At 57.7% G+C, this 22,293-nt stretch overlaps 1 protein-coding gene across 1 annotated transcript; it reads right to left on the bottom strand.

Moving 5' to 3' along the window:
- Nucleotides 1-1,404: 1,404 nt before the first annotated feature.
- Nucleotides 1,405-8,141, bottom strand: RNF26 (ring finger protein 26). Its single transcript, XM_075909365.2, has 2 exons — nt 7,989-8,141; nt 1,405-7,056 (listed from the first exon to the last, which is right to left on the bottom strand). The coding sequence occupies exon 2, from the start codon at nt 7,019-7,021 to the stop codon at nt 5,522-5,524; it is 1,500 nt and encodes a 499-aa protein (XP_075765480.2). The 5' UTR covers nt 7,022-7,056; nt 7,989-8,141; the 3' UTR covers nt 1,405-5,521.
- Between the last annotated feature and the right edge of the window lie 14,152 nt (nt 8,142-22,293).

Raw genomic sequence — 22,293 nt, 5'->3', positions numbered from 1 at the left:
GTCAACCTGTGGAACTCCTTGCCAGAGGAGGCTGTGAAGGCTAGGACTATAACAGAGTTTAGAGAGAAGCTAGATAATTTCATGGCGGTTAGGTCCATAAAAGGCTATTAGCCAGGGGATAAAATGGTGTCCTTGGCCTCTGTTTGTCAGAGGCTGGAGAGGGATGGCAGGAGACAAATCGCTTGATCATTGTCTTTGGTCCACCCTCTCTGGGGCACCTGGTGCTGGCCACTGTCGGCAGACAGGCTACTGGGCTAGACGGACCTTTGGTCTGACCCAGTACGGCCGTTCTTATGTACGTCGCCTCTGCGCCAGGCAGGCTCTGGAACTGAGCTAAGCTGCACCATGGCCCATCGCCGTCCCTAGCTTTGCCTGCCCAGGCTGGGGTCTGCAATGGGGGCGAGAAGAGGCACAAACCCCCCAGCTAGCTTGGCTCTTACTGCCCCCACAGGGCAGGGGAGAGCTGGCTGGGATTTGCACAGAGGAATGACAGGGCCGAGTCACCTCCGCACCGCTGGGCTGGCCTGCGCTCCAGCTCTGGGCCCAGGAATATTCCACTAGCCGTGCTGACCCGGGTGCCTTCGTCACGGCCGCCTGAACAGCGAGTCCAGGAGCTGCCACTTAGTGAGTTATGAAGGGAAAAGGGTGAGTGCAGGTATCGATAACCCTGCAATCCGCCCGGACTGGGGGAACGCACAGTTGCATTTTTCTGCTAATTGCCTGCTGTAACAGCCAGGGAGTAAAGAAAACCACCGGCCTGATGGCTCCCGGGGGGAGAGCCGGCCTCCGAACCCAGCTTTCTGCTGCGGCGGGTACTAACGAGCCTTAATGGGCTGGAATCTTAGCCAAAAAATCACTTCCCTCCGCGAGGCCGGCTGCAGAGCATCGGCAGGGCAGGGAGAGCATCGCCAGGCGCCCACCACCACCAGAGGGGAGCTGGCTTTTAAACTGGCTCCCCGCGCAGACCAGCTCCCACCTGGCACCCCTCTGACAGGGAGGCAGGAGTGCATGGTGGCAGGGGGCTCCCTGGGAGTGGGGCCAGCCCCGCCCCAGGGACTCTAGAATAGTCGAGGAACCCATAAGAATTCATGAGGTTAATCGACTATTCCATTAACTGATATTGAACATCCCTATGCAGGAGGGCGCTAAGATCAATGGCAGCCGTGGCTGCTCTCGTGCACCCCAGTTGGAATTTAACTGTGTCTTCCACTGGATCACACTCCTGTCACACCCTCCCCAGATCTGCACGGGGCCTGAGAACACCCCCCCCCCGCTGTGCTCCCTTCACCCCCTCCTTGGTTCTGCACAAGAGCACATGCCCCCCACCTCGACATGCCCTCTCTGGTTGTGTGCAGGATCGGAGCATGCTCCCTGCAGCCCTCTCCCGGCCCACCCCCACTGCATCCTGCGCTGTTCTTCGCCCTTGCAGTTTCTCCTCACCGTGCTCCCGCTAAAGCTGCGGGTTCCTTGCGGAGTCTGCCTGGGAATTCTGGCTGCGAGGCTCTCCCCCTTTTCCAGTGGTCCGGAGATGAGCGGAAATGAAGCCCGACACCAATTAGGGCTGGAAGACGCAGTAAGCACCACCCTGCCCAGCCAGAGCAGCCCCCACCTACGCCGGCCCACGAGGGGCCATGAACCGCTTATCGTTTAACGAGTTCACATTTTAAACGGGATTTTACTTCCCCACCGCCAGCGCCCCTTTGGGGAAGTGCTCTCCCCCCAATCCGTGCGCTCCAAGAACGGGGCCGCGGGCAGTTTGGTTTTTGCAAAGGAGACTTTAATGTGCAGAGTCGGGCTCCTAGTGCAAAGAGTTAACCTTCGAACACGCAGCTTTTCTGGACAGCAAACCACAGCCCCCAAAGGCAGAGAGACCGTCGTTTCAAACATCAAACACGAGCGGGTAGGAAGGGAAGCAGCAGTGAGCTCTGGGAAGAGAACCCCCCAGAATGCTGGATACAAAACTCTCCCTCCGGGGCCAGTGTTAGAAAAGCCACCGCCCAAAATAAACCCCTGCAGCGGGGCAGCCAAAGAGCATCTGGGCGGGAGCCAGTTTTTCAAGAAGGCACAAAGTGGGAGGCTCTGGCTAACTTTACAAAGGGGGCCGGGTTGGCTGCACAGGCCTCTTGGCTGCCTCCAGCGTCCAACGCCGATGGGGAGGAAGGAGCGGAATAGCCTTGGACAGGTGGAAAGCGTTACGCACAGCTGCAGACACCGCACTGCTCCGACAGCCTAGGACGGTGCACACGGCCCCTGGGGCTGTGTGGCTTACCAGGAAGGGCAGAACATAACTTATGCCATCTTGCTGCCATCCCCCTTGATTTTAAGCATCAGCCACTACTCCCCCCTTTGTTATTTGGTACAAACTTTGCCTCCCCTCCCGTCAATTTCTGAAAGGCCTGAAACCACCAGAACCCGGGTGGCTGAGTCAGCATGCCCGTCGGCAGAGGGCTTCGGCCCAGCCCCACAGCCCTATCCCGCCGCACTCTGAGATGCTCTCGTGGTGTTGGAGGAGGCTTATGGAGAAACGAAGAGTCAATAAGAGCACTTCCAGGGGACCTCGAAGGAAATAAACAATTCTCCTTCAAACGGCAACATCCCCCTGTAGCGTCTGCAAATGCAGGCAAAGCGGAAAACAAAAGGGCCTGGCCCAACGAACGGAAAGACACCGAAGCGGGTGGGGAGGGGGGGGAGAAACTTCTTAGAAAAACAGCAACGTGAAAGATTTTACACTCAAGGCTTCCAAGCCCGGCTGTGTGTCGGAACAGGCACGGTGCACACGGCCCCTGGGGCTGTGTGGCTTACCAGGACGGGCAGAACATAACTCATGCCATCTTGCTGCCATCCCCCTCGATTTTAAGCATCAGCAGCCCAGAAGGGGCAGAGAAGGAAATTTTTCATCCTCCTGCCAGCAGCACCACACTTCAAATGCTTGTCGAGGATTTTTTTTTTTTAAATTGATCAGAAAGTTGAAAGCTGCCGCATTCCATGTCTCCGGGGGCCCCTGGCAGCGCTGCTCCCTGGTAGCTTTCGAGGCTGGGCCCTTCTGCCTCTCCCCCTTCACCCGTGTCTGCCAGGTGCACCTCTATTCTAAAGCACGGCCGTTCTCCACCTACGCCCGCAGCAGCCTCCCAGAGAATGTCATTCGCCCCAATAACATGTCTTCCTACATGCAGGTCAGTGCCCGTCTTTGGTAGCATTGTTTGGTTCTGCCCGGCCTGCCGGGACCACCCCGTATTATAATACCCCACAGAAACCAGGGCCCAATCCTGAGCCCCACGAAGCCAAAGAGAATTTTCCCACCGGCGTCGGTAGAGCCGGCGCTTCACCCTGCGTCTGTAACACCATCCCACAAAGTGCTTTTAACGACTCGGCTCCAGTCACACAGCCTCGCCTGAACCTCGTTATGACAGCGGAATTCTGCAATGTAAACAAATTCATTCGATCCTCCCCCAGTGCTCTCTGGCCTTAGTACACTGCTCCATTTGGGGTGAGACCAGCTATTAATTATTGAATAGCTTGAGAGAGAACATACACATCCCCCGGCCTCCTGTCTTGCGGTCCAGGGGCTCGATACAATGTAAGCACTTAGGATTAAATTGGTTCTGGGACTCTGATAACCCCTCTCAAGCATCCGGGAACACGAGAGGGTTTTAGTTCCAATACCCTATTTGTCAGCTCACTGATCTCTTGGAATTACACTGACTGGCCAAATGCTGACAGTCCTTCCAGACTTCCCAATCCAGAGATTACTGCTGAGCTTCCCGGAGGGGGACGGTGCATAAGCAAAGAAGCTCTCGTGATACATTTCACATTTCAGACCGTCGGTAAAACAACACCAATATAATCCCACGCTAAATTACAACCCTATATGTGCAATTATAGCTTCATCACACATAGAAAAACTTGCTCCCCAGGGTCTGCATGTCTCAGAGGGATCTGGCACTTCCCCCGTCAGAGATCTCTCCTTCGATCCCACCCCAGACCAGGAGACAGTGGTTACAGCGGGATGGCTCTAGAGCAGTCTCAGTAAAGACTATGGGTTGAGTAGGCCACGGAGAATCAAGTCCCTTTTAAAGGGGACTCTGAGTGTGGAAGGAGGTACATGAGATGTGGACGCTAGCATTGCTGCTGCCTAAGCTGGACCTGTTCTGTGGATACATGGAGGCCTTCCATTTTCAGGGCTGTTAAGACAGCACTACATTCATGTGAAGAAACTACCTTCAAAGAGAAAACAGAGCCAGCCTTCCTTTCCCCCCCACTCAACCTTCCCTCCCCCAAAAGAACTGTGCGAGGAATCTGGAATGTGTTCTTTTGCATAGGTGATCTGTGCTAATTGTGTGCCAGTGTACTCAATGAGGTGCTGACTTAACTCTACGTAAGTTAAACTGGGAAGAATTTGTGTTCTCCCCGGTAGCAACATTTGGCTTCTAACTTGTCTCTCTCTCAAGGAGATGTGGCCCTGAGAGAATTGGGGGAAATAAGCTGGAAAAATCCTACAGCCTAGTAAATTTTCCCCCTGCATAACCAGCTTTTGAAGGGCAAAAAGGAAAAACAAAGACCCCAGACGGCACCAGGGTCCAAGATACTGTGAAGGAATGATGAAAAGTTTCACAGGGTGTGTTTCTGCAGCCGCAAACCAGACGGGCCTCTGGCTACGGAGAGCACTAGCCAGTCTTTTGGATCAGGCTTGAAAGATGCACTTGCCCATGGGATAGAAGCTGTAGCCCAGGTCTTCCAAAGTATTTACGTGTCTAATGCCCATGGAAATTGACAGCCGTTAAAGATATTTAGGCATCTAAGAGTCTGGGCCTTTGAGTTTGGGAATCCAGAGTGAAATCGACAGTGAAACTGGCCACAGTCTTGTTAATTTCACTCTGTTGCAGGCTCTCAGCCATTCAACTCCCTTCCTGCCCTCCTACAAGAAAGCAGGAGGGGAAGAGCAGCTCCTTTTCAATAGTTGAGAGAAGTGGAGAAATGCCAAGATTTTCAGGCAGTCGCTAGCCAAGCCTGCCACAAAAGCCCTCCCTTGCTCCTAATAGCAGGGCTGGAATCCCAGAATTTGCTCTTTGCTAACATCGGAGCATCTTACCAGGGCGCTGCTACCATCTTTCACAGCAGACTTCAGCTAGGAAGTGTCTGGAGCTTTTTTCAAGCCCTGCTTTGGAGACTCGGTGTGATGCACCACCCGAGGCAGATTCTGCTCTCCAGGCAAAAGTCCAGGCTGCTGTTCAGCTGCCAAAACCTTTCACTCTGTTGCTGGGATCGGCTTTGTGCTTTCCAGCAGCAGCGACAAGCGAGTGACACCACAATATTCATGACACAAAGCTTCTATGGTTCTCTCTGTTTCAGTGTCATTGCTGGTTCTTTGGAAAACTCCAGGTGGCATAGAAAGTGCTGAGCTGCTCCTGGGTACCTGGCACCGAAAGTACCACCACTGTGAAGCCAGGATCCCAGGACTCTCTTGTGCTGGCTGGCACACCGGGAAAGCCCAGTGAAATATCAGTTATGTGACACCCCGACCTCACAGGTACACGTTTAGCGTCTGCAGTATCATCTGCCGGCAGAGTGGGCAGTTGCGCTGGTAGATGGCCTGCTGCAGTAGGATTTCGGTGCACTCTTCACAGAGGCACAAGTGCCTGCAGGGCAGGAGCAAGACGGTTTTGGTTTGGTCCTGACAAATGACACATTTTTTACGTTCTTCTTGTTCTTTCAAGAGCATCCAAGGGTCATTCTCCGGAGCAACATCCTCGCTGTCCTCCTCTAAAGCGTTCAGCTGCTCTTTCCTCACAGCTTTGGCTCGTGATGTGCTGGGCCCTTCGCCTGGAGGCAGGAGGCGCGGCCCTGCTGTAGCATATCGACCAGAGGCTGCTTGCGCATTTGATCCCTGCTCAACGTTCGTATCATGTTGGTCCCCATGTCCTCTGCCTGCCAGCTGTTGCCCCTGACGAGCAGCCCCTACACCCTGCTGATTGGCTCCAAGCAGCCCTGCTCTTCCCTGATGAGCAACTGGTCTATGAATGGCTGCCGCCGCCCCTGGCCTGCCTTGGTTGGCCTCTGCATCTTGCAGCATTAGGTTGGCCTGCTGGTTTGTTGCTCTGCCTCCTCCACTCCAATTGGCCATTTGGAGACTCCAGTCTGCAACCCTGCGCCAAGCCTGGGAGCTCACCACCATCCCCAGCGTCAAGAGCACAACCTGATAGAGGCGCCAGATGTCCCTCCGCAGGCGGTGGTATGAAGGCAAGGTGTTCAAGTATCCCGACATGTGGTCTGCCAGTGTCCTCATTAGCTCAGGGTTGAGGACGAAGGTGCTGACTGTGACGAGGAGGGCCAGCAACAATAGGCCATAGAGATTCAGGAAGAAGACATTAACCAGGAGTTTGCTCATGGACACCAAGAGTTCGAATGCCAGCTGGCAGGGTGACCACAGGAGAATGCACATGGCAATGGCACTGCTAGACATGTGAGCGAGCAAGGCAGCTAGAAGATCTGTGACTCTCAGGAAAGGCGTGACGATGGAGTCCCACAGGATCAGCACCAGATTCTGGGTGCCGATCAGGCAGATGTTGATGAGGCTGTTCACAAAATAAGCCAGGAGGCTCATGATGATGGTAAACACTTCGCACACCTGCCTCAGGAGCGACTGGCCAGAGCCAACCACATTCCAGAGCCCTCGGTGCACGAATTCTTTGCTTCTCAGGCCTACGTGTGAGAACAGGTGCCCGACCACTTTCAGACTCTCCAGGCCGGAGCAGAAGCCTCGGAACAGGCCGGTGACAGTCTGCACCGAGCCCAACGCCAGGCAGCACAGCGCCTCCACCAGGTACAGCATGGAGAACAAGGTCCCGTTCCAGCAGTGCATCATGCCCGCCACCAGCGCGTTGGGCAGGTTGTAGATGAACATAATGAGCCAGACCAGCGTGGAGACCAAGGTGGAGACCAGGAAGAAGTTCACATCGAGCAGGAACCCCAGGAAATCCAAGCCCATCCCTACGCCGTTGATGACCAGGAACACCAGATCCATGGCTCGGGCCCTGACGAGGGCGGTCCCAGTGCGAACTAGAGCAGGCGGGTTGGAGGAGAGAAGAGTCAGCCTTTGACTGGAACAGTGGAGGGAGGGGGCAGGGCTGGTTCCCAGGGAATGGGGAAGGCCCTGTCATGCGGGGCAGGGGGATTCCTCTGCTGCCTTACTGTGCTGGGGGGGGTTACCTTGGTATGTCAAGGCCCTGGTGGGGGGGGTCCCTTTCTACCAGGGGGAGAGGTGTCAGACAGGGGTCCCATCAGGGTGTGGGGGTGAAATCGCCCATGAGTGGGGGGGGATGTAAAATCGCCCGTGGGGGGGGGGGGGGGGGTTGTAAAATCGCCCGTGGGGCGGGGGGGGTGAAATGGCCCGTGAGAGGGGGATGTGAAATCTCTCATGGGTGGGGGGGTGAAATGGCCCAAAGGGGGGGTGAAATGGCCCGTAGGGGGGGCGGGGTGAAATGGCCCGTGGGGGGGGTGAAATCTCTCATGGGTGGGGGGGTGAAATGGCCCGTGGGGGGGGTGAAATCTCTCATGGGTGGGGGGGTGAAATGGCCCGTGGGGGGGGGGGGTGAAATGGCCCGGGGGGGTGAAATCTCCCGTGGGGGGGGTGAAATCTCTCATGGGAGAGGGGGTGAAATGGCCCGTGGGGGGGGGGGAAATGGCCCGTGGGGGGGGGTGAAATCTCTCATGGGAGGGGGGGGAAATGGCCCGTGGGAGGGGGTGAAATCTCTCATGGGTGGGGGGGGGTGAAATGGCCCGTGGGGGTCCTTTGGCTCCGTGGGGCAGGGCTGCTGGCGGGGGAGGGTCTCTGGGCCGCGGGGGCTCAGTGTCCCCGGGGGGGGGCCGGGCTCCCTGTCTTGCGGCTCCTTTAAGCGCCCCCCGGGGTCCCCCTTGCGCGGAGGACGCGGGACTCCCGGCTGGGCGATACCATCCCTCCGCGAGGGGGGGGGGGTTAAGCCGCGCCTCACCCGGGGACCCCGGCTCGTTCCCCCCCGCGGGGGGCTGGGCCTTATCCGCGGCCCGAGGCTGCCTCGCCTCGGCTGGGCGCCACCATCTTGAGTGGGCGAGGCTGGCCGCCGGCCAATGGGAGGCGGGGATCCTCCCCCTTCGCGCTGTGATTGGGCTGTTTGAAGGACTCGGCGGTTCACGTTCCGGCGGGTGGGGCGTGGCCATTAGCCCGGCGGCTCCTTTGATTGGCCGAGTCTGGCTCCCTGTGGGCGGGAGAAGTGAAGACCCGGCTCTGGGCTGAGGATTTAAAGGGACCGTGTCCTGCCGGGGGGGGGGGGCTGTAACCCTGGCAACAGTGCAGTTGGTCTCACGGCCCCGCCCCCTCCCCACTCTGCCAGGGACCTGCCCCCACCCCATCTCTGGCAGCCCCTGGCACCCTGGCCAATAGCCAATCACAGGCTTGCGGCCAATGCCCCCCCCCCCATGTGTGCTTAGCACATCCCACCTCCTGCTGCGAGGAGTTCCACAGGTGGTGGGAAGAAGCATTGACTCCAGTGTGTGCCTTGTGCCAGCTGCTTAGTCATTCTGTAGGGTGACCCCTCCTACGCCCATCCCTGTGTTGCGTGAAGGGGTAAATAGCCCATCCTTATCCACTTTCCCTGTAAGCCGAGTGCTCCAGCGGCCGTCCAGGAGAGATTCAAATGCCACCCAGCTGATTAGCAGAACGCCCACAACCGGCAGCAGCTGTTTCTATTGGTGGTGCACATCGACACATGTCTCGGTGCACATTACAAAAACGTATTCTGCACATGGATGGAAAAAATTAGAGGGACCATGCTTCACACTTGCTATGATTTCATATCCCTCAATCATACTCCCCCTTCCCCCATCTCTTTCCCTAATTTTCTCTTTTCCAAGCTGGACAGTCCCACTCTTTGTAATCTTATTCAAGGTGAAGTGGCTTGTTAAAACCCCTGCAGCAGTCATAGGACAATAAGATAGCTTAGTGGTGGTACAGAGGGTTGTAATAAGCCATAAATCCAGAGTTTGTGTTCATTCCATAGTGGGCTGTTTTGGTTTTGGGTTTTTGGATTTTTTTTGAGGGGGTGGGTTTTTTTGGTTGTTTGTTTTGTTTTGTTTTTTGGCATTCAGCTGAGTAATGAATTTAAGCTTTCGGGCTCATCTTGTGGAAGTGTTGTGCAGGTTTCCTTTCAGGAAAAGGATTGGTACTTTTTGTGGTCCCTTACAATGTGTGCTAATGACATGTTCTAAACACTCTGTTCCATCTTACATTTTGCTGTGACGCAGGGAGTTCCTTTCCCAGACCTGAGGAAGAGATCTGTGTAAGCTCACAAGATTCTCTCTCACCAACAGAAATCAGTCCAGTGAAAACTATCATCTCACCCACCTAGTCTCTCTAATATCCTAGGGCCTATAAGAACACTGTCTGTTTATATTTAAGTAAAGTATTTTATAGTCAGCCTGCGGAGGCCCACTGTGAATAAAGGATTGTGGAATCTTCAAAAACGAGGTAATTAACAGGAACAGGTAAATAGCCGGTGTGGAGGACAGCCTGATGTTCAGGTGGACATCAAAGGTCTGATCTTGTGTCTTTGGGAGAAAACCACCTGAGATCCTTCACCCCGGAAAGTATAAAGCGCCCGTGAGTTTGTTTTGGGAAAAAGCGGGTCTCCACCAAGCTTGGTTGAAGCTATTAGAGAGAACCTAGCTAAAAAGTCTCTCCCTGTCTAAAGATGTTTACATTTTAGTGTAATGGATGTTGCGTTAAATGTAACCATTTATTCCTGGTTTGTGTTTGCATCTGTGTTCTTTCTTAACTCAATTTCCTTTTGCTTTATCACTGAACTCAAGTGCTGTGTGTGATTCAGGCAGGGTGGGCTGAGGGGAAATTAGGAAACTGGGGTACATTGTTCTTTGGAAATAGAGGATTTCTATGCTTCTCCACCACAAGGGGACACCGGGAAAGGAGTCATGGGCTGCGCTGTGTGGATTGTCAGCCAACCGGGCAAAGGAAGGCTAGTTTAACCGAGAGGAGCGGGTGTGAGCACTTGGTGCTAACATCCAGCTGGCATGGGCAAGGACTAGCTCCCCTCGCCCCCCCCCCCCCCCCATGTTGGAGGCAAGTGGCAAAAAGGTAGTTCATAGCCTTGGCTGTCTGGAGAAGCGTAACAGTGCTCTCTGCCATTCCTGGGTCATGTCTCCCCCTCTATGGCCCTGGAAACCTCCCCCCACAAGGGAAGGGAATGGGGCCTCCCCCGCATTCCTCTGGCTCTCCTTTTATTCCCTGCTTGGGAAGAAAGGCAGACGCTCATTTATTTCTACCCCAGAACCCCCTTTTACTTCCCCCAAGACAAGGGCACTGAGAGATACCTTCCCCCAACCTGTCCTGGGGTCCCCAGCCACAGATCACGACAGGACACGTAATCGTCGTAATTTGCCAGTGTCACAGAAGAGGTGCCCTGATAGTACCGGAAAAGGCAGCAGCAGGATGTCCTTGATGCCTTATCATCCGGCAGGTGCAGTACAAATTCTAATGGGACCGATTTCCCAATTCTCAGCCCTCTGCCTCTAACAAATTTAGCTTCTTACTAGGGGTGGGGGTTAAGCAGCAAGCAGGGCCGACGTTAACATTGCTTTGCTTGTCATCGCCTTCAGCTCAAGAAGGAATTCTTCTTTTTAACACACACAAACTGATGCTGGCCACGCTCCCTCCAAATGTCTGTGATTGGGGTCAGCTTCTGATGGTGACCAACCAGCCCAGACTACAGAAGCATCCGCTCATGTCCTGCAAAATCCTGCTGGCAAAAAACAACAAATCTTGGAATACAGCTGCCAGGAGCAGGGGAGGAGAGGAAATCCGGGTGTTGCAACATTTTGCATGGTCTCTCCACATGCTTCACCTCTCGCCCCTGAATTCCTTGCCCCTCCCTTCTGCACACCATGTCGGGGAGGAGGGGGCATTTTAGGGGGAAACAAAGGGGTTAATTGTGACCTTAATGTCTGGTGCTAGAACAATCTTCTAGGCCCGGCTTCAGTTTTGGCCTGCAAGGGCAAACGTCCACCTCTAGCAGCTGTCCCTGTCACTCCGCCAACCTCGTGATTTTCACCCCTGTGCTGCCTGGGCTGTCCCGTGGCAATGCTAGGGTTGGGAGTTTCCATGAGGAGGAGATGTTTGTACTCTGTTTATGCAGGTGCCCTTTCTCTAAAGCCCCGGCTCTCTGGGAGATTTAACAGAATTGATTAGGCCAGCTGCTAAAACCAGATGCCCTGCTCTCAGGGCTGCTTGTTAGCATGCTGTCCTGCCTTTGCTCCCCTTGCCTTGAGCTCTGACAAGCCCTGCTCCTGTAGCATCAGCTGAGGATTAGAGGCTCTGCACGATGCTGGTGCAAAGCAGCCAGAGAGCAACACAGCCCACGGTAGCTTTGTCTCGCCCCGTTGCCGGTTCACCTGCGCCTCACTGGGCTGCTAATCAAAGGGCAAGGAGGGTAGTCCAATGGTTATCACAGGTCTAGGAGTTAGGGTTGGGTTCTGAGCCCAGCTGTGTGGCTGACACGCCGATGGATCTTGGCACAGGTTACATCCTCTCCTCACACGTCAGTTTCCCCATCCGTACAAACGCTCCAAGATTTGGGAGAGCAAATCTAAAAATAAGGCTCGTCGCTGCTTTCTGTGGTGGGAGGGGGTGCTCCCAAGGGCGGGGCACGCTGGTTCGTTATTGTACAAGGGGCTGTTCAGGAGCTCGGCCGGCACTGGCGTGAGTTTAGAAAGCATTCAGCAGGGCGGGGGGGGGGGGGGGGGGGATGGGAAACTTTGCTGGTGCACACAAAGAAAGGAGATCAGCTTTGGCAGCTGGCACAATGGCCTGAACCCCCTGCCATCTGAGGGCAGCTGGCGACAGGACTGTCCTCTGGATAACGACTCAGTCTGTGCCTCTCCTTGGTGATGTTTCTCCTTCTAGGAACACCGGAAAGTGACACTGGCTCTGCCCTGCGGTGCGCAGCCTCGCGCTGGCCTGTGGATCCCACAGGCAGGTTTCCAGCCGCTGCCGTTCCCAGCGCTTGGGACTATTTTCAGCCCCTGTAGAGCCAGTCGGTGCAGGAGGATGTGTCTGGGGATGAAGGGAGCCAGGTGTTCTGCTACGGGGGAGGGAGGGACGTGCAGGGCTCCTTGTAGTCAGTGACCAAGCGATGAAACCAGTAGGGAGAGTGGTCGCATGGCGGGGCGCTGCAGCGGAGGCCTCTCTCCTCTTGGATCAGTGTCTGAGAACCTGCTGGGTGGGGAAAGGACTCTGCGGGTTCCCGATCCACCTCTGTTCGGCCACTGGGGCCAGCTGAAGCAGGAGCGGGGGCTGCCTTATCGGCTGGACTGCGGGCTGGTGGTGTTGAGGGGGGGCGCACAGAGCAGCACGCAGAGGCCTGCGAGGTGACAGAGGAGAAGCTGGGTTTGCAGCGCAGCGAGGGCCACATATGATCCCACATCCGACTGGGGCAGAACCGGGGCTGGCAATAGACTTCACCAGGCCCCGAGCATTGGGGGGCTCAGCTCTGTCCCCCGGAAGAAGGCGGGGCCTTGGGAGGAAGGGGTGGAGCTGGGGGCTTGGCAGACCTCAGTGCTGCCCGGAGCAGGGCTCCAGCGGTGATTTAAAAGGCCCAGGGCTCGGAATGCTGCTGCAGTGTGGACCCCTTTAAATCACCAGGCCCCTCTTTGCCCCCCCACCTCGCCTGTTGGCAGCACTGGGAAGAGCCAGTGGGTAAATGCCAGGGCTTGGTGACCCACTGGCATTCTGTTCTGTTCAGGTTCTCACCGGAAGCGTGTTATGCGCCCGAGGGCAAAGGCAAAATTTGTGTGTCCCCCCCACCGCCAGTGCACGGCTGAGCCTGATCCTCCGGGGGAGGGGGAGCTTGTACCGCATCTTCCTGCACCCCCTCCAGGTTGAGGCCAGGCCCCCGCACACACTAACCTGCCGGTGGAGATGGAGGAGGGTCGGGCTGGGGGCGGAGAGGCAGGGAGGAGGCTCCAGCCGCCGGCGGCAGACGGAGGAGGAGCAGGTGAGCCGAGGGATGACAGGGGGAGGAAAGGGGGATTAAATTGGTGCCCCCCTAGCTTGGCACCTGGGCACAATGCCCCCCCTTCCCTCGCTGCACCACTGGTTCTCCCGCCCAGCCCATCACAGGGGTACTGTCACCCCAGCTGTGTGCTGCACTCTCTCGGTCGCCTCGCCTAAAGGGTGATGCTCCGCTCAGGAGGAAGGGGGAGGGTGGCAGACTCGGGGCAGCGCTGGGGGGCTGTGGGTGAGAAGTGAGGTGCCCTGTCTGATCTGTGTGGAGGACCCAGCGCTGGAATAGCAGCAGGTGGGGGCTGAGATGTATTTACAGAGCCGGGGCGGGGGGGGAGGGGCTTGCACATTGCCGGCTGCCTGGCTCTAGCCAACCTTATCTGCTTCTCGTCACAAGCACTACGCGTCTGGCCCACTTCCAGCTCCTCCCGCCGTCACAAGAGCCCCCAGTCTCTGGGGCTGGCAGCCGAGGCTTGGCGTTGGCTGTTGGGAGGGCTATTTTTACTTTGATTCCCCAGTATCCAAAATAAGCCCCATGCCACCCTGGCTGTGCCAGAGGCTCGCCCCAAGGAACCGGGCGGACATTCCAGGCCTGGTTCCCAACGCAGGGCTCCCCTCCTCCCCACTGCCGGGTACGAGATTGCAAAGCAGACGGCAAGCCGATCCTGGGCCTCCCCAGGAGATGCATTCCAGGCTCCGGGGCAGCGTGTGAGACCTGGAGCTCAAGGCTTTTTAAGGAAGGCGAAAGCAGCGTGCGGCATGAGCCATGGGAAAGTTATCCACGGAGCTGGCTGCTCTCCTGGGTATGAGCAATCCCGGGGCTGCAGCTCTTCAGCCTGGGAGCTGCTCTGCAGTAGGCTGGCCAAGCGATGCCCAGCAGCTGAGAGGCAGCTTAAGGCCTGGGGGGGGGGAGCTCCCCGGTTCCCTCGCCTTGGGGACGTGCTAGCGGTTATAGCAGGGAGACAGGACTCCTGGGCTCTGCTGCTGCGTGACCTTGAGGCAGGTCCCGCCACCTCTACCGGTGCCTCTGTTTACCCAGGGGCAGTGACTCCGGGTGGCTGGAGTTTGCCATCTGAAAGGGGAAAGGGGCTAGTGGCAGGCTGAGGCTATTTTAGAAAGGCTCTGACTTCCTCTGGCTCGGGGAGGAGGGGGAGGATAAGCCATGCGGCCCATTAGCTGGAGCCACCTTTGGTTCACCATTGCCCACACACAGGGTTGCCAGATTCTGCGGGTTTCCACACGCGTACGTTTTTTTCCTACCGGTGTCGCTAAAGTGACACGCACGTAAAGCCAGGGCACGTGACACGAGGTGCACACCGATTGCACACAACAGTGACCGTGAGAATCATGTGCTCCCTCTGCGTCCAATCACAGCCCTGCTAAGGTTCAGTCAGAACGCCTCACAAGTTCGAGGCACACAGGCGCTGTGGGCAAAACTACCCTGTCCCAGGAGACTGTGTCTTGGTTACGACAAGTTACCCACTCACTGGTCCGGGCTGCTGTTTGCCCAGGGAGTCTGCCAGTCCCCGAACAAACCCAAACAGCCCAGAGTTAACACCCGAGCACTTTTTAACATTGGTCACTTTCAGGTTCATTGTCTTAATTATTGGAGTAGCAAAAGCCACCCTCTTTCCCCCATGTCCCTCTGGATCCTCTACTCTCCTCCTCCCCCTCTCTGTCTCAGGTTCCGGCTTTCACCCTCTTTCCCCGGTCTGTGCACCCTCCCTTCCTGCCTGTGGTCCTCTTTGGGGATGCATGTGTCTACACCGGCGTGCCCTCCCCGCCTCCCTCCCTCCTGGAGTGCACCCACTCTGGGTGCCGGGCTCCCCACGGGGAACAGGATACAGAGACATTCTGAGCCTTCCTGGTCATGTTTGGGTTTCTAATTTCTCCACAAATCAGAGGCAGCCTCTGTGGGTTTCATGCTCCGCTTTGTTCAGACCCTGGGCTGGGGAAGTGGGGAACGAGCTGTCCTGGGATGACACAGCAGCTCATCCCTGGCTGCACCTGTTCCCCTCCTCTTCTTTCCCCTCCTCGTTGCCTTGTTCTCCTGGGAGCCAGTGTGGACGCTCTGCTCACTCTGCCTTGCTCCTGTGTGGCTGTCTCCCACCCACAGCCCTGGGGGAGGGGGGATGCACTGTCCCATCTGGGGGCCCTGAGATCCCTTCCAGAGACTAACACGCTGGCTCTGCAGCCTTAGCTCCCAGCCAGCTGGCTCTTAGCTCCTGCGGTCCGATTCCACCTGTCTTTCCACCGGCGAGGGAGGCAGCCCGGGGCTGCTTGGACATGCGCTGACCCCTCCCTCCTCCACAGGGGGGCCGTCACCCCTAGGGGAGAGGGGGTGGGGGCTGCTCTAGGGCAGGGAGCCCGGGGTGCTGACTGGTTTATCGCAGCGAGAAGGAGCGGCTGGCACAAAGCAGTGACTGTACTCCCCTATCCGCAGCGGCCGGGAATCCCTCTGGCGAGGGCTGCATGACGCGCGGCTCGCCACCTCCCGGAAGCCCTGTGGCTACGCGCTGACGGCATTGCCTCTGCCTGGAACCCCCCGGCCCTTCCTTGGGGTCGCCTCCGTTCTCTCCCAGCCCTGCCCGAGGTGGCTGAGCCAGCTTTTGGTATTGCAGGCTGGGCTAGCCCCTTGCTGCAGGTCATGCTGATTTGCCTGGGAAAAGACATCGACCGCTGCGTTCACGCCCTGTGCCCTCCCCTCTCGATACACCCCGTGTGCCCGGCACGGCGCTAACGCAGAGACAGCGGCCCACGGGAATGCTTGGAACTCATCGCCGCGTGTTCCCGCCAGGGCGAACACGTCGCCCCCCCTCACCGCATTAGGAGTCATTTGCAAAACACACCCAGAGCTCCACTGGCAAGGGGACGGATTGCGGGGCCCCCAGCTCACAGCAGCTCCAGCTGAGCCCCAGAGGCGCGGCGGGAATTGGGACTCTCTGGGCAGATGGGCGAGCAGCTGGTTTTAGCCCCTACACAGAGCATCTCATTGCCCCAGCCGTGTGGGAGCCTGAGTCCCAGCCCACAAGGGCGTGGCGAGGGCAGGGGCAAAGAGACAGCTCCTGCCGCTGAAATGCAGCCACCTCTGGGGGTAGAAGGTGGCTGCTGCTCAGCATCTTGCTGCGGGCTGGTTGTCTGCGGCTGAGGCTTCACTAAGAGCTGGGCTACACGGGCAGTGGAATCAGGAGCCCTGAGCTCATTGTGTGATGGGGGAGTGGGGAGTCACCCTTTCCTGCCTCAGTTTTCCCAGCTGTAAAATGGAGATGATGCTCCAGCCCTGAGATCCCTGGAGGCAGCGGGCAATAGAAGGGCTCAGGAGAAGCCTTGCCTTAAAGAGCCGGGTATCTGGGTCTCATCTATAGAAGAACACCCCTCCCCCCCCCCCCACAACATGGTGCCAGGCCATTGGTGTAACACTGAGTCCCAGGAAGGAGCACCCCCTATTGAGCCCCATACTGGACAACGACCCCTTCACATCACGCTGTGCTGGAGCCTTGGCTCTGTGTGGCCCTGCAGGGGGGTGATCTGGCTGGGGCCAGCGGCGGCAGGGGACAGCTTGCCGGAAGGGGATGGGGCAGCGCGGAGCTGGGGGTGACCAAATGCTTCTTTGGGGATGGAGAGGTTGAGCTTGGGCAGCTGGAGCAGGCGGCGTTGCAGCGGCTCTGGCCAGCCAGCTGCAGCGGGGCAGGGCCCGGGGATGGGTCTCTGTTCCTGGATGTCCCCCTTTTGTCCCTAGAGCAGCCAGCACTGCCCTGGTCCCTCCCTGCTCTCTTCCTGGCTTCCTGCCATCCAGCTTGGCTGGGAGCTGGCTTTTCCTGGCTAGTTCTGCCTCTGGGGTCCCTGCAGCGCAGGGAACCAGGGCTCGGGAGGGCTGCCGGGGAGGCGTCTTGGGGGAAAGCCGGGCAGCAGTGATGGAGAAGTGACTTCCCGCAGAGCCAGGTTCTCGGGGAGAAGTCACAAGAGTCACACGTTCCGTTGGCTGGGTGTCAGCCGGGCCCCGCGTCCACGGTCCCGTTCCCAAATCGCTGCCACGTTTCGAAAGGAGTCTGGGCTGGAAAGAAGGCAGGACCGGAACCGCCAGGTGCCGCGAGTCAGGGCCGAGGTGCGGCAGGAACGGTGACGGGGCGGGAATAGCGTGTCAGGATGGGGGCACTGAAGGAGCTGGGGGGGGAGCTTGCCTAGAGCCAGCCTGCCCCACACTTGGCTCTTGCTAACGCGTGCATGGAGAAGCCTATGGAAGAACTGCAAAGCTGGGGTGAGAACCAGCTCTTCTGGAACTTGGCCTGATGAAGTTCTGAGTCAGGATCCGTGCCTGCCGCCAGCCAACTGGGCTCCGGGCGCCTTCGGGGCACAGCCTGGCAGGGACGCTAGGAAGGGGCTGGGGCCATCAGAGGAAAGGGAAGAGTGAGCCTGGACAACGGGCCAGAGATGGGAACATCCAATGATGGATGATGACTGAGATCCTCAGAGGAAACCAAAGCATTGTCCACAGCATCAAAGCCGGGGCTTCCTGGGGTGAGGCCGTGTGCTTCCAGCAGGACGCAGGGTGCTGTGCCAGGGCTGCTCTGCCTGCAGAGGCGAATTGAGCTCCTGGGGCTGTCACGTTACTGAATTTTAGGGAAACAGCCAGATCCGCTGCCGGTCAGAGAGCGGTGTCATTCCAGCGACAGGGATCCGCTGCTGGTCGGAGAGCGGTGTCATTCCAGCGACAGGGATCCGCTGCCGGTCGGAGAGCGGTGTCATTCCAGCGACAGGGATCCGCTGCCGGTCGGAGAGCGGTGTCATTCCAGCGACAGGGATCCGCTGCCGGTCGGAGAGCGGTGTCATTCCAGCGACAGGGATCCGCTGCCGGTCGGAGAGCGGTGTCATTCCAGAGACAGGGATCCGCTGCTGGTCGGAGAGCGGTGTCATTCCAGCGACAGGGATCCGCTGCTGGTCGGAGAGCGGTGTCATTCCAGCGACAGGGATCCGCTGCCGGTCGGAGAGCGGTGTCATTCCAGCGATGTCAGGGGATCCGCTGCCGGTCGGAGAGCGGTGTCATTCCAGAGACAGGGATCCGCTGCTGGTCGGAGAGCGGTGTCATTCCAGCGACAGGGATCCGCTGCCGGTCGGAGAGCGGTGTCATTCCAGCGATGTCAGGGGATCCGCTGCCGGTCGGAGAGCGGTGTCATTCCAGAGACAGGGATCCGCTGCCGGTCGGAGAGCGGTGTCATTCCAGAGACAGGGATCCGCTGCTGGTCGGAGAGCGGTATCATTCCAGCGACAGGGATCCGCTGCCGGTCGGAGAGCGGTGTCATTCCAGCGACAGGGATCCGCTGCCGGTCGGAGAGCGGTGTCATTCCAGCGACGTCAGGGGATCTGCTGCAGGATCTTGGCCGGCAACTCCATTTATTGGGGGTGAAAATCCAGGCACTGAGCTCCAGCCTGGGCATGCGAGGTCCTGCTCCATCCCGGGAGCAGTTCTGCCCTAGCTCCCCGAGCCATGCCTGGCTTCCAGCTCGCCTGGATCTCTGCTCAGGGCAAGCCGGGCCCGAGGGGATTATAAACACACACACACCAGTCACCCCTTCCCACCTGTGATATAGTGGGGGGGGGCCTGTCTGCTCTGTAACCCAGGGTCCCCCTGCGCTGGGCTGTGGGATCCCCACTGACTCACCCACATGTGGATTGGCCAAGACACCTAGTCCCAGCCTGAGCAGATAACTAGGCTCTTCCCAGGGGGAAAGACAAAGGAAGGGAGGGGGAGACGCCACCTGGCTGGGGGCCAGGTTCTGGGAGCTGGGCAGTTCATTGGCTGGGATGGCATGAAGAGAAGAGACTAAGCTGAGTACTGGAGGTTAAGGGGGGGGACCCCTCCCCCAAGGGGTCTGAGTCCTGGCCCTGACTCCTGTAACCACATCACGGCTGGGCTGTATCCTGGAGGAGCAATAAACTCGCTATGTTCTACTGGCTGGCGGAGTCTCATCTGGCTGCTATGGGGGTGCAGGATGGGGGGGTCCCCGACGCGCCATCACATGACCCCATCGCAGCTGCCCTGGCGCGCTCTGGGGGAACAGAGCCAGCGACGTCCCTGGCCTATTTCCCCCCAAGCTTGGGCTTGGCTACCTCGAGTTCCTCGCCTTGCGGATGCTGCTTCCCCTCTGACACACGGACCTGCCCCGGGAGCTTCTCCCAGATCCCCGTCTCCGAAACAGACCACGGCAGGGTTAATTGTTTCCCCAGCTAGTTTAAAACAATGGGTCATTGTGCTGCCTGCTCTGGGACCGGGGAAGCCCCTATTTTCCTGCTTCCTCTAGTGCGGCCTATGGATGTGAGCAGAGACTCTTGAGACGACCTCCCCTCACTTTGGGGCAGGGCACGGGTGACACAGGATGGTGTCACCACTGAGCCAGGCCGGCAGAAAGGAGAGACTCGCCGGAGGAGGGGGGGGGAGGCACAGAACAGCCAGGCCCCTGTCTGATTTGCTTCCAGTTTACACAAGTGTAGGCAAGAGGGAACCAGATCCCATGTGAACACGTACACTTCTCCCCGCCTGACCTCTCACCTGCACCTTCCATCCAGGAGGTGAGCCCCCAGGTATAGGAAGAACCGCTTCACCCACCACTAAGAGGCAGCCACCTCTGGATTGGGACGCAGCAGCTGTTTCAACAGCCAGGAGGCATAAGAACATAAGAACGGCCACACTGGGTCAGACCAAAGGTCCATCCAGCCCAGTAATCTGTCTGCTGACAGCGGCCAATGCCAGGTACCCCAGAGGGAGTGAATCGAACAGGTAATGATCAAGCCATCTCTCTCCTGCCATCCATCTCCAGCCTCTGACAAACAGAGGCTAGGGACACCATTCCTCACCCAGACTGGCTAATAGCCAGGGCTTGACAAACTATTGAATCTACTTGCCTTTGGCGAGTAGATTTCAGCCCAGCGCCCCGTTTATCGGCAGCGCGTGCATGTGCAATGCGGCTCTTGTGCGTGCGCCGTGCGGGGCTGGCAAGCGGCTTTCGCCGCCATTTGTCAGCCCTGCTAATAGCCATTTATGGACTTAACCTCCATGAATGTATCTAGTTCTCTTTTAAACCCTGTTATAGTCCCAGCCTTCACAGCCTCCTTAGGCAAGGAGTTCCACAGATTGACTATGCGCTGTGTGAAGAAGAACTTCCTTTTATTTGTTTTAAACCTGCTGCCCATTAGTTTCATTGGGTGGCCCCTAGTTCTTATATTATGGGAACAAGTAAATAACTTTTCCTTATTCACTTTCTCCACACCACTCATGATTTTATAGACCTCGATCATCTCCCCCCTTAGTCTCCTCTTTTCCTAGCTGAAAAGTCCCAGTCTCTTTAATCTCTCCTCATACGGGGCCCGTTCCAAACCCCTCATCACTTTAGTTGCCCTTCTCTGAACCTCTTCCAATGCCAGTATATCTTTTTTAAGATGAGGAGACCACATCTGTAGGCAGTATTCCAGAGCTGGGCGTGCCATGGGTTTAGATAAGGCTGGGATGGGACGCAAAGAAGAAAACGAAATGCATCTGATTTAGGAGCCAGGCCTGCAAGGCGCTGAGCACCTTCCACTCGCTGGGGTCCACAGGAGGGGAGGGTGCTCAGCATACAGCTGTTTTTTCCAGAGAAAGAATGGGCTTTCCTTCCCCCTGGGCCTTTGTTCCACGTAGCAGCCCTGGCATGGGGTGGGGATGGGGCCACGGCTATCGGCTGGGGGTCACCAGAGCAAGGCGTTTGAAGCAGGGGATGGCTGTCCCAGGGAAGCTGGGGCACCGACATCCTTTCTGGAAATTCTCCAAAAAGTAGTGGGAAAAGCATGCAGAATCCATGGGAAAAACCTACACGGGTAAATCCCTCTCTGCCGAGGCAGGGGGCTGCTCCTTTTTACAGCCCGCCTGATGGTTTCCGAATGTTCGGGGGCCTGGGATATTAGCAGTGGAGCAGAGACAATCCCTCTAGGCCCTGGGGGGTCAGAACTAGTTCTGGCCCCCAGCAGGGCAGGGAGCAGCTGAGAAACCTCAGCCACAAATTAGGCAGAATAATGGAGGAGAGAGAGATGAGCAACAATGGGGCCCAGGGGCCTGAGAATAAGATGCGACGGTAGAGCCCTGGAGGCAGCTGCCCACTCTGACACTGACTCACTGGGTGGCTCTTGGCAACTGACTAGTCCCTCTGTGCCTCAGTTTCCCCTCTGCGCTGGCAGCAACCTGCCTTTATAGAGCATGGTGTTGAGGGGAGGGGGGATCTGGAGAGGAAAAAACACTCAGCAGGGGGTAGGCAGGCACTGTTCCAAAGGGTGGTTTTTGCACGCTCTAGCTCTTAGGCCATGCTGCCTGTGTAGGAGCTTGGAGCTGCTAGGGAAGCAAGCCATTGTGGTGGTGATTACTGAAAATAAAATATTCCGGGACTCCCTATGTTCCTTGGGCCCGGGAGACGCCTTGATCTGCCCCCGTGTGCCCTCAGCGAGGCATCGGAGGCACAGCACGTGCCAGACACTAATTGGCAGCAACGCCTCATCCCATCTGATCCGGAGCCCAGGGATTTCCAGTCCCGGAGACTAATCTCCCCAGCATCCGACCTGCCACCTGGGTCCCTCCTTCACTTTCCCGGCCTGCTCTCCTCCCCGCTCACCCAGAGCCCCGTTGCCCCCGCCAGCCAGACTGATTTATTTGGATTCATTAGTTAGCCCGCGAAGAGAGGGAATCTGGGAAGCAGCTGCTGAGCCCGGGACCTGCGCTCTCCTGCCACCCGCCCCAGCTGGCAGGATAATCCCGGCCATTGTGCAGGCAAGTGGCAGTCCGGCGCTGGACAATGGGAGCCTTTTTCTGGGCATGTGCTATCGGGAGAGATGAACTCAGAAGTTTTGCAAAGGAAAAGGGAGTTTAAAAATAGCCAGTGTGTGTGTGTGTGGGGGGGGGGCATGCCTCCTGCCTCCCCCCTCCCCAGCTCCAGCTCATTTCCTGTGGGACCTTTTGGGCAATTGGCTGCTTCAAAATCCTTCTCTGCTCCAGCCAGAGACACCCCCCCCCCCCGACCCCTCACATCTAGGGTGCACCTGCTGCAGCATTGCCCTGCTGCCTGGTGAGAGAGGCCCACCTGGGGCTGTCTGCGCCTGGATCTTCCTGTCCTGGACCCGGTGACCCCCACCCCCACCCAGGGAACGTTCAATCAACCAGGGCATCTCTCCCCACTGCCAGAGCCCTCTCCCGGGGTCGAAGACACAGGCTGGCTCTGCCAGAGGGGCAT

The sequence above is a fragment of the Pelodiscus sinensis genome, chromosome 25, assembly GCF_052426305.1.
Source record: "Pelodiscus sinensis isolate ZL-2025 chromosome 25, ASM5242630v1, whole genome shotgun sequence".
Lineage (NCBI taxonomy): Eukaryota > Metazoa > Chordata > Testudines > Trionychidae > Pelodiscus > Pelodiscus sinensis.
The sequence above is the reverse complement of the archived record's forward strand: the minus strand, read 5'-3'. Positions and strand labels throughout refer to the sequence as shown.

Bases quoted from the DNA above. Each gene is read 5' to 3' on its own strand.
- RNF26 (XM_075909365.2), bottom strand. From the start codon at position 7,021: ATGGATCTGGTGTTCCTGGTCATCAACGGCGTAGGGATGGGCTTGGAT.